This window comes from Lynx canadensis, chromosome D3, assembly GCF_007474595.2.
Source record: "Lynx canadensis isolate LIC74 chromosome D3, mLynCan4.pri.v2, whole genome shotgun sequence".
Taxonomy (NCBI): domain Eukaryota; kingdom Metazoa; phylum Chordata; class Mammalia; order Carnivora; family Felidae; genus Lynx; species Lynx canadensis.
This window is the reverse complement of record NC_044314.2, coordinates 85305131-85316999: the sequence shown is the minus strand read 5'-3', so window position 1 is coordinate 85316999 and position 11869 is coordinate 85305131. Positions and strand designations below refer to the sequence as shown.

Genomic DNA, 11869 nt, shown 5'->3' with positions numbered 1-11869 from the left:
CACCTACCACTCTCTCTCTTAAACAAAAAAAAAAAAAAAAAAAAAGAAAAGAAAGAAAGAAAGGAAATTAGTACCTGGAAGTAAAGAGAAGGTTTTATTTATTTATTTATTTTAACGTTTATTTATTTTTGGGACAGAGAGAGACAGAGCATGAATGGAGGAGGGGCAGAGAGAGAGGGAGACACAGAATCGGAAGCAGGCTCCAGGTTCTGAGCCATCAGCCCAGAGCCCGACGCGGGGCTCAAACTCACGGACCGCGAGATTGTAACCAGAGCTGAAGTCAACGCCCAACCGACTGAGCCACCCAGGCACCCCTAAAGAGAAGGTTTTAAAAAACAACAGTAAGTCCTGGATTTAGAAGTTATGAAATAAAGGTTTGGAAATACAGTTGTTGTTTTTTTTTAAAGGGAAGCATTACACCAGTTATTAAAAGTGGTCCAGAATTTCAGTCAGATGTTAAAGTAATCCTTTGTAGAAAAAAAAAGGAAATATCTGTAGTATACATTTGATCCAATTTTATCTTTCTACACTTTGTCCAGCATGCCAGACAAAGGTGCTACAGGTGCCACTTTGATGATTTAGTTTTGCTAAATTTAACAAACTAGATGTATGTACTGTTTTGGCATTTTTCTGAATTGGTAAATGTGTCTCGTGAGTAAATACCATGAGATTTTAAGTATTTTGACATTTACTTCTGAATTGTAAGGAGATTAAGGGTCAATGATACAGCCAACATCCCTGGACTGGGGTATCTTTATAAATAAGCCAGTTTAGATTGTAGGGGCTTTCTTAAGTCTTGTGGTCTCCATCCCCTTTGGTAGAATTACATACAGATTTGTTTTCTTTCTTTTCTTTTAAAACTTGTAAATCATTCTGCTTAATTTTCATCAATTTTTTTTGTAAAAAAAGTGTTCATTTGTCCCCCTTATTACAACAGGGTGACTAGAAGTTATCTGGCAACCTCCTTAGATCTGGCCATCTAAAACAAAAAAGGCAAAGCAAGTGTCAACAGTGTATGACATGGAGAAATTCAAGGGCTGTGATGTGTTCTCTGTGTTCCTTTAGTATTTATAGCTTTAGGGGCATCTGTGTAGCTTAGTCGTTTAAGCGACCAACTTCAGCTCAGGTCCAACTTCAGCTCAGGTCATGACCATACGCCCGTGGGTTCAAGCCCCTTGTCCAGCTGTGTGCTAACAGCTCAGAGGCTGGAACCTGCTTCTGATTCTGTGTCTCCCTCTCTCTTTGCCCCTCCTCCGCTCAGTCTCTCTCTTTCAAAATAATAAATAAACATTAGAAATTAAAAAAAATATTTAGTAGCTTTAGGGGATAGGTTCCCAAATTTCCCTCCTGTCACTGGTTGCGTCAGGACATTTGTTAAAAATATTGATTCCTGGAGGTGACTGGGTGGCTCAGTCAATTAAGGATTGGACTCTTGGTTTCGGCTCAGGTCACCTTCCCAGGATCATGGGATTGAGCCTCACGTGGGGTTCCTCGCTGAGTGCGCAGCCTGCTTAAGTTTTCTCTTTCTCTGTCTCTCTCTCTCCCCCTCCCTCTCCCCTGCTCATGCTCTCTCTAAAATAAAAAATAAAAAATAGAGTCTAGCAATATAATATAGCACAAAAATACCATAAAAAATCACGTAATTAAAAAAAAATATATATATATGTATATATATTCCTGGACGCTACTCCAGACTTACTGAGTCTGAATCCCGGGAAAGTACTTGGAAATACGCATTTTTTAAACAAGCCTGGAAGTTGGCTTGCAAACTGCTGCGGGGATTTACAAGCCTTTCACCCCTACTAGCTTTCACTAGCTTCACGCCACCCCAGGTCTTCACCCCCTCGTCCCGCCCCTGTCCCCGCCCCTCGTAGCCGGCCTTACCCAGGCCCCGCCCACCGCGGTCTCGTGTGGCCTCGCGGGACCATTCCCATAATGCCCCGCGCCAGGCCGCGGTTGCCAGGCAACGCGCGAGGTCCCCGCTGCGGGTCGCGTGGGGTTCCGCGGGGCTATGGGTTCCCCCGGCCTTCGGCCGCTCCTTCTTGTGCTCCTGGATTGCTGCGCCTCCGTGAGCGCCCAGGCCGCTGCCACCCCGCCTGTGACGACGGAGGGCTTCAACTCTACGGAGGCAGCCAGGATGACTCTCCGACCCGCCTTGTCTCCTAGGCCCCCCAGAACCCCCAAGGCCCCCGGGCCCTTCTCTGGCCCCAGGCCCACTCCGGTCACGGACGGTGGGTACCAAGTGGCAGTTCCTGGGGATCCAGAGTGATCCAACCTGGAGCGGTTAGCCCGGGTGAGGATGTAATAATGATAGTTAATATTTATGGAACACGCAGCTGTGTGCAGGCATTTCTAAGTATTTCATAGGCTTTGAGTCTCTCAGCAGCCCTTAAGGGTAGATAGACCTCATTATCCCTCTCCTACACATGAGAAAATTGAGGCTCACAGAGCGTGTGACAGTATAAAATCTTTGCAATTACTTGCAGTGGTCCTGGACAACATTATGCTAGAGGTAATAATGAACGAACTGTTACACCTTTGCAGCCAAAGGTGAAATTATGTAAATCCAAAGTTTCTGGGCAGTTATGGAAGTTGAATGCGTAGAATGCGTTGAACTTTTGATTTATCAAAAAGAGACGCCAGATGTCTAGTTTACTAAGTGTGACTAGGCCTTTGTCTGTTGACTTCAGTTATGAAAACCCAGGATTCCTCTCATGTTGAGTTGGAGGTGGGAAGCGATGAGGTGAGGGGTGATGCCCACTTCTTAGGATTCATCCTGAGGGATAATTAACATATTTCTCAGAAAGTGACCTAATGCTGGAGTTACACATTAGTGAATATTGTATAATGTGATAAGACATGGATGACTTAAGGGGATGGCTGTAACCCTGAGATGCTCAGAGTGCAAAATTTTGTGAATATGCTTTTTTCTGGGTGAGGGTTCTTAGCAGTGAGCAGTTTCTCAAAGGGGTTTGTGATCTCAAAAAACAAACCAGACCAAAACATCAAAACTGTAAGTCCTCTGACTGCAACCCCAGTAGGCATGCAGTATTTTTTTTTTCCTTTGTGAGAGAAAAAGATCTTGAGTAAGGCTCAGTATTAGTTGAAAAGTTGTGATTGGCTGACCCCATGTACTCTAGGACTTCAGTTCCTGAATCATCATTTTTCCAGATGGCCTCCTTTATACATTGTGTGTAAGGAAACGTACAGAGAAATACATTTTTACATTTTCTGTTTCAGTATATATTAACCAAACTTCTATATTGAAACTGTCGATTTGGTGAATTAGGGGAGGTAAATAAATGATATACAGGAACAGAATCCAATATCCACAATTCTCTAAGGTTGGGACTGGGTTATCCTTTATCCATCTAAGTATTCCATCTGTTTATGTACTTTCTCCCCACAATAAATCTATTCTTGAACCATCATTATTCGGGCATGTGTTCAGGGCTGTTTTTCCAGTATGGGGGATGCATTTGCATTTCATCTTTTTAAAGGACCCCTCTCTAGATCTGTGACTATAATGGTAAGAAATGACAGTTGGCATTTATTAACTGCTTACCGTGTAGCAGCAGGCCCTGTGCTAAGCTTTTCATCTTAATGTATCTCATTTAATTCCCAATGGTGTGGGTTATCCCCATTTTCTGGGTAGGTGAATTAGTTGCCTGATTTTAGGTCCCACCCCTGCCCTGAGTTGGAGCAGCGGCTGATGGAGTGGAGAACTGGACACCACGTGCAGAATGGGTTATAGATAGAAGAGAAAAGTGATAACTTCATTCTTGGTCTGAGCTCTGTTCATTAATATCTTGCTCTAGAGCCAGGCATGTAGATGTTAAGAGGTCTAGAAGAGCAGCTGAGCGCTACTTAGACCTTGGGAGCTCTCAGCAGATACTTGTTGGCTGATTAAGTGCACTCACATCCTGGATAGAGACCTTTTTTTTTTTCTTCTTCTTCCCTAAGTGGCGTTCTTAAACACTATTGCTTTGTCCTTACAGGTCATATAGTTACTTACAAGAGTTTTGAGTTCTGAAAAACAAGTCAAGATTGTAATTTTAAGCACATAAGGCAGGGAGCCTAAACACTTTTTTTTTTTTTTTTTTTTTACATTAGCTTGCACACGTTGCCTTTTCATTTCTCTAAGCACATAGGAGAGTCCTTGGCTAGAGGGAAGTATGTAAGCTTAAGGGGGAAAACTTTTGTGTCTCAGATGAAGAAAGGATTGTGTATTTATTGGCAAAACCTTCCTCTTACACCTCCTTCCAGAGGATGCTGTTGTACCTTTTTTGAGGTGTATTTTGTAAAGCTGATTTTTGTTGTGAAATATTTCATTCATGCAAATCAGAATGTTGAATTGACTCTCTACCACCATTTGCTTAAGATCCTTGTTTGTTTTGCATGAGATTTTTTTTTTTTTTTTTGAAAAAGGAAACAAAACATTTTACGTAAGACTGAAGCATGATCTTATTCTCCTCTTCTCAGGAATAATTACTACCATGAATTCCCTGTTTATCATTCTTATGCTCTGCCATCTTTAAAAGGGTTATCTCTCCCCTGTTTGACAGAATAAAATAGAGATTTAAAAATCCAGATAGTCATTATTAAAAATTAAATGTTGTGAACTGGGGAGATTTCTACCCTTTCTATCCCCCCCCCCATGTTTTATTGTCTAAATTACCAAAGATATTTCCAGAACCCCAGGTACAAAGCACCTGAGCCAGTTTGATTCTTGGCTAATAGTTTGAATGTGGGCTCTGTTTTAAAGCTGCAAGGTGACATCTGAGGAGAGAAATAAGATTGAGAACCCTGATTCCTGGTGGCCTTCATTGGGCTCTTCCTCTGAATCAGAGTCTCCAGAGGAGGGGCTTGGGAATCTGTACTATTACACCAGGTTCTTATGGTCCGGCAAGTGATTTAGCATGCTGGTTCTTAAATTATCAGCATCACCTGGATAGTTTTGAAAAACACAAATGTCTGGGTTTCATAGCTTACCAAATCAGAGTCTTTGTAGGTAAAGCACAAACAGAACTTTCCAAGTGAGTCAGATGATTAGCTATTTTGGGGAAACTTCAGATTGAGGAGTATTCAAACTGACTAATTTTCACTTCACAAATTTCCCTCTCCGCCCCCAACCTGAAGTGCAGTGGGAAAAATCAAATGGACCTTTTGTATGATATGGACTTTTGGTACTTTGCAGTGGCAGGGGGCAGTCACTCCCTGCTGATTGTGAAGTTCTGCATCCCACCTCTTTTGTTTCTGTAGTTGCTGCTCTGTGTGTCTGTGACTTGTCTCCAGCGCAGTGTGACGTCAACTGCTGTTGTGATCCTGATTGCAGCCCCGTGGATTTCAGTGTCTTTTCTGCCTGTTCAGTTCCAAGTGTCACGTAAGTTTGTGATGCATGCAGTTTTGATGGAATTGAACCAAGATTATAAAATTTGAGGACAGAAAGTGAAAACTCTTCCAGGCTGAAAAACCCATACCTGGTTTCCTGAATTTTGCATCATTCAGAAGCCATGCTGTCCAAACCAATATGTTTGGAGTATGCCTTATTTGCATCCAGCCAGCTGATAGTGCAGGCCAAAGAGAAGAGAGAGTCTACTTGGTTAAGAGTATAAGGAAATCTTTGTTTCCAGAGACTGAATTACATTTCACTCTGATTTGTAAACAGATAATGTGCACATTTTTGTATAGGTGAATTAGTCTCATGTATATAGCGTAGGGTGAAAAGTGCAGTTTAATTTTACAGCTTTTGTTGTGGATATAGCACTTGTAACAAAAAATTAAACAGATAGGAAAGCTTTGTTTATACTTTTATGATGTGTAAATCTACTGGGGATTCTCACAGTTCACATTGTATAGGAGAATAATGGCAAATAACATTCCCAGTTGATTATCAGGTTAAGAAATAATCTCTTCTGAATGGTTTGTTTCTCGTAATTCAGATTTCAAAGCTCTTTGAAAAATATAGCACTTAAAAGAGGTTAATTTATTCAGGATGGGACCAATTTATTATTCAGAGATAGCTAACTTAAATTTAGCTATCTCTGTCGCTAGATTTGTAGTAAATTGTAGCAGTTGATACTTGACAGATTGAATGCTTTTTGGAAGTAGGATGTGTTTTTCCATGAAGAACTATTTTATTGATCAATGAGAAAGTGAATCTACTCCCAATATTGTAAAAATGTTTGGAGAATGGTATGTTGTAGTCAGATTACTTTTCTGGTTATCTGGGCTACATCATAGTTAAATCTTTGTTAGAAACCATTCTGCTTTTCTGCCTTAGTAAGTAACAGGAGCCTGAGAGAGATTTCAGCTCCAATTCGAGATGATTATTTAGAATCTTTTTTTTTATTAGTCAATACTGAATTTTAGATATAGACTATTTAGAATATGGGTCAGCAAGCTTTTCCTGTGGAAGGCCACATAGTAAATATTTTAAGCTTCACAGGCCAGGGGTGCCTGGGTGGCTTAGGCGGTTGAGCGACCAACTCTTGATTGCGGCTCAAGTCATGATTTCACGGTTCATGAGTTCGAGCCCCACATCAGGCTCCACACCAAGATAATGTGGAGTATGCTTGGGCTTCTCTCTCTGTTCCTCTCTCTCCCCACCCTCCCTCCCTCCCTCCCTCTCTGCCCCTCCTGTGTGTACTCTTTTTCTCAAAATAAATAATGAACTTAAAAAAAAAGCTTCATAGACCAGTGGTCTCTGTTGCAACTTCCTCAACTCTACCATTGATGAGCAAAAGCAGCCATAGACAATGTGTAAATGAATGGGCATGACTGTGTTTCAATGAAGTTTTACAAAATTAGGTGTGGTTTGTGGACTCCTGGTATAGACATTAGAGCTGAATCCATAGTGCCCTCAGGAAAGGACCTCAGAATTTTTTTTGAGTTAGTTTTCTGCCCCCCTTACTTATTTATTTATTTACATTTAAAAAGTTACATTTATAAATATTCATTTTTAAAAATTTGTTTAATTTACATCCAAGTTAGTTAACATATAGTGCTATAATGATTTCAGGAGTAGATTCAAGTGATTCATCCCCTATGTATAACACCCAGTGCTCATCCCAACAAGTGTCCTCCCTAATGCCCCTCACCCATTTAGCCCATCTCCCTACCCACAAACCCTCCAGCAACCCTCAGTTTGTTCTCTGTATTTAAGAGTATCTTATGTTTTTGTATCTCCTTGTTTTTATGTTATTTTTGCTTCCCTTCCCTTATGTTCATCGGTTTTGTATCTTAAATGCCTCATATGAGTGAAGTCGTATAATACTTGTCTTCTCTGACTGGCTAATTTCACTTAACATAATACCCTCTAGTTCCATCCACGTAGTTGCAAATGGCAAGACTTCATTCTTTTTGATTGCCGAGTAATACTCCATTGTGTGTGTGTGTGTGTGTGTGTGTGTGTGTGTGTGCATATATATATATATTCTCCATATCTTTTTATTTGTTTAAAAAATTTTTTTAAGTTTATTTTTGAGAGAGAGAGATATATATATATTCTCCACATCTTTTTATTTGTTTAAAAAAATTTTTTTAAGGGGCGCCTGGGTGGCGCAGTCGGTTAAGCGTCCGACTTCAGCCAGGTCACGATCTCGCCGTCCGTGAGTTCGAGCCCCGCGTCAGGCTCTGGGCTGATGGCTCGGAGCCTGGAGCCTGTTTCTGATTCTGTGTCTCCCTCTCTCTCTGCCCCTCCCCCATTCATGCTCTGTCTCTCTCTGTCCCAAAAATAAATAAAAATGTTGGGAAAAAAAAAATTTTTTTAAAAGTGTATTTATTTTTGAGAGAGAGAGAGAGAGAGAGAGAGAGAGAGATAGCATGAGCAGAGAGGGGGCAGAGAGAGAGGGAGACACAGAATCCGAAGCAGGCTTCGGGCTCTGAGCTGTCAACACAGAGCCCCATGTGGGGCTTGAACTCATGAACTGTGAGATCATGACCTGAGCTGAAGTTGGACGCTTAACTCACTGAGCCACCCAGGTGCCCCCCACATCTTCTTTATCCATTCATCCATCAATGGGTATTTGGGCTCTTGCCATACTTTGGCTATTGTTGATAGCGCTGCTATAAACATGGAGGTGCATGTGCCCCTTTGAAATAACATACCTGTATCCCATGGATAAATACCTAGTAGTGCAATTGCTGGGTCATAGGGTAGTTCTATTTTTAATTTTTTGAGGAGCCTCCATACTGTTTTCCAGAGTGGCTGCACCAGTTTGCATTCCCATGAGTTAGTTTTACTTACGACTTTCTCCTAAATACGAAGTGTAGAAATAATGAAATAAAAATTAATAATCCTAATTAATTATTTTCATTATGTAGGTTCTAATTCATAAAAGGTTTGTTTACATATGCTCAACTGTCAGCACTAATTAATGATTTGTAAATTTATTGTTAAGGTTATTAGGTTAATGTCTGTTTTCCTCACCAGATGTGAGGTTCATGAAAGCAAGATTAATATCCCTCTTACATACTTTCTGTCACTAGTGCCTAGTCTAGCTCCTGCCACACAGTTGGCCCTCATTAGAAGTGAGTTGACTCTGTGGGTGAGTTTCTCCCCTCCACCCCTAACCGGCCCTCTGGTATTCTCTTTTGACCTCTCTACCACTGTCCTCTCAGGAAGACAGCCAGGCCAGAACCTGCAGGCTACCCTGACCCCTTCCTCTTCTTTGCCTTCTCCATCTAGCTGTCTTTCACACCTCGTGCTTCCATGAGCACCAGTGTAGAAGATGAGCTACGTGCGGCCCTGCCCTCCAAGAGCTCACTGACAAAGGGAGACAGAGGAATGGTGGCAGTGCTGCCCCAGGCACTGAGACAACTGAGAAGAGTGGCATCTAACCTGGGCAGTTGGACTAAGGAAGTCTTTCTAGAAAAGACAATCTGAGCTGGGTCCTGAAGGATGTGAAGTTGGCCGGCATGGAATCGGGGAGGGCATTCCAGGCCGAGGGAGCCACGTGACAGAGTCCTGGGAGTGAGGGGTATGGCCTGGCCTGTTGCCTTAACTGCAGGTAGCTGAGTGTGGCCGGAGAGCGGGACTGAGAGGAGTATGCTGCAGTGGCCGGGGTCAGATCCTGAGGGGCCTTGTGTGCACACTGAGGGTTTGGGTTTTGTCCTGAACTCTGCAGGATGCCGGGGGTGAGGGGAGTAGATTCCCACCTTAAGCAGTTCTGCGGCAGCACGGGTGATGATGGGTCACAGGGGCTAAGCCTGGTGGCAGGGAACCAAGTAAGAAACTGTTGGAGATACGGATGAACAGGTGCCCTCCTCCCCACGCTGAAGGTCGTGACTAGAGACCTATGCAGAACCGATACCCCTCCGCTGCACAGGATTTGAGAGCAGGCAGACTGGAAGGGGAAGAGTAAGTAGTTCCGTTCTACTGAATTCTTTACACTAGCCCTTGTGTCTGTCCATTCCTACTCCCTCTGTACAAGGTCACACCTCATTTTGTCGCTTGCTATAAAAAAGCCTTCAGAAGCTCTCATTACCTACATACTTCTTAGCCTGGATTCAGATCTATCCCGATTCAGATCTATCCCCAAACTCTTTCAGATCCTACTTCCTACTAACCCGTCTTGTCTCCTCCATGCATCCGAACTTTGGTACTCAAGAATTTTCTAGACCCCATCAGTACATTACCCATCCTTGGCCAATGCCATTCTTGCACTCTCTAACTCCTGTACATCCTTTAAGACGCAGTAGGCCTCGTAAACTTTTTAGTGCTGGATCTTTTCTCATAAATACTATTTATAGGTTCTTTATGCCCACAGTAATGACCAATATGCCATTAGAATTATACAGAGCTTTTGGAAAAGCAGCCACTTATAAAATTGATAGCTTCCTTATACTTCAGCAATAACCATCAAAAAATATAATGAAAATGGATCCTATTCATAACACCCCATAGAAATGTCACATAAAACGTAAGTACTTAGAATTTATGTGAAGAAAACTGAAATATGGTGCGAGACCTAAAACATTTGAATACATGGAGAGATAATTTTTGTAGTGGGATGAGAAGAATCATTATGTAAACACTTTAACTTATAAAAACTTAATTTGTAGGGGTGCCTGGGTGGCTCACTTGGGCATCCGGCTCCTGATTTCGGCTCAGGTCATGATCTCATGGTTTGTGTGCTGGTACCACACAGCGTGCTTGGGATTCTGTCTCTCCCTCTTTCTCTGCCTGTCCCCTGCTCACTGTCTCTCAGGTAATTAAATAAATAGAAAAAAATAGTTAAAAAAAAACACCTTAATTTGAAGTGTAATTCCATTGTCAGATGGGGGTGGGGTGGATAATACATCAGCATGATTGAAAATTCATCTAGAAGAATAAACCTGAGAACAGCCAAGACATTATTGAATAAGAAGAGCAAACTATCAGCTTTCAAACATGTCGTAACATTATAGTAATGAAAGTAATGCATATTGCTTCAAGACAGATAGGTAGATCAGGATGAGAATAGTCCAAAAATCCGTTCTGTGTACTGATTTTAAAAAACCCACAAAATACTATGTATTTTTTTCCTGTTTAATATATAGTAAGTATGATTTTACAACAATGGAGTAAAGTTTGGATCACTCAGTAAATGATGTAAGATGGTAACTATTGAAAAGTAAAAATGTTAGACTTCTGCGTCATAGCGTTATATCAGTAAATTACCAATAGATCAAAGAGTAAAATGTTAAAAAAAAATTAATGAAAAAATGAAAAATATAAGTGAAATTTGTTGTTCTTGGGTTAAGGAATGTCTTTTAAGCATAAGCTCACAGGCAAACCATAAAAGATTGATAATTTTATTTAAAAAATCAAGGGGTACCTGGCTGGCTCAGTCCACGGAGCATGTGACTCTTCATGTCAAGGTTGTGAGTTCAAGCCCCATGTTGGGTGTAGAGATTACTTAAAAATAAAACCTTTGGGTTAAAAAAAATTTTTTTTTTAAGTAAGGCTTCATGCCCAGCATGGAGCCCAACACCAGGCTTGAACTCATGACCCTGAGATCAGGACCTGAGCTGAGATCAAGAGTCTAATGCTTAACTGACTGAGCCACCCACATGCCCCAAAAATAAAATCTTAAAAAAAAAAAAGATTAAAACTTCTTTATGACAAAAAACACCATAAAATTGAAAGATAGCAAACAGGGAAAAAATATTTACAACACATGACACTCGAGATTCTTAAAAAATGGATTCTTGCAAACCAATGAGAAGATAAATATCCTCATAAAAAATGTTGAATAGGTATGAAGAAGCACCTTACCGAAGAAATACCAGTGAGCAATAACCATATGGAAAAATGTTTACACTCACTAGTAAATGAGAAAAGTCAAATTAAAACAATGAGATAGCAGATTTTTGCCTGTGAAATTGGCAAAGTGTAGAAACTGAATAATGTGTATTCTTGGCAATAGTACAGGGACATAGGCACTCTTAACTGCAGTACTGGTGAGCACGCGTCTTCCCTTTCTGGAGGGAATCTGGCAGCATGTCTCAGAAGCCTTGAACAATACACCTACCTTTTGACCCAGCAATTCTACCTCAGGGAACACAGCCTGAGGAAATGGCTGGAGACGTTCATAAATATGTGCAAGGGTGATGTTAAAGCGTTATATGTAATTGGGGAAAGCGAGAAACAACCTAGACCAACAATAGAGAATTGGCTAAAAAAAATTGGGGTAGCTTACTTAAATAAATTGGTATAGAATGAAGCCATTTCATATAGTATTGCAAAAACATTGATGACATGAGAAATGTTGGGCAGTATATACTGAGAAAAGGTCTTAAAAGCAGCACATAGAATATGATCCCATTTTTGTTACCTTGCTATCTTCACACCATACCTGTATCAAAATGATAACACTTTGTCAAA

General features: G+C 41.1%; 1 protein-coding gene across 2 annotated transcripts in view; it reads left to right on the top strand.

The window, feature by feature from the left end:
• Positions 1–1972: 1972 nt before the first annotated feature.
• Positions 1973–11869, top strand: part of TCTN1 (tectonic family member 1) — a 29798-nt gene continuing 19901 nt past the window's right edge. The window contains exons 1-2 of one of the 2 annotated variants that reach the window (XM_030336408.1): positions 1973–2231; positions 5263–5383. In XM_030336408.1, the coding sequence (XP_030192268.1) occupies positions 2012–2231; positions 5263–5383 (341 nt within the window). In that variant the 5' untranslated portion in view covers positions 1973–2011. Of the gene's footprint in view, positions 2294–5262; positions 5384–11869 lie in introns of both variants that reach the window. The other variant, XM_030336409.1, reaches the window with a different exon arrangement.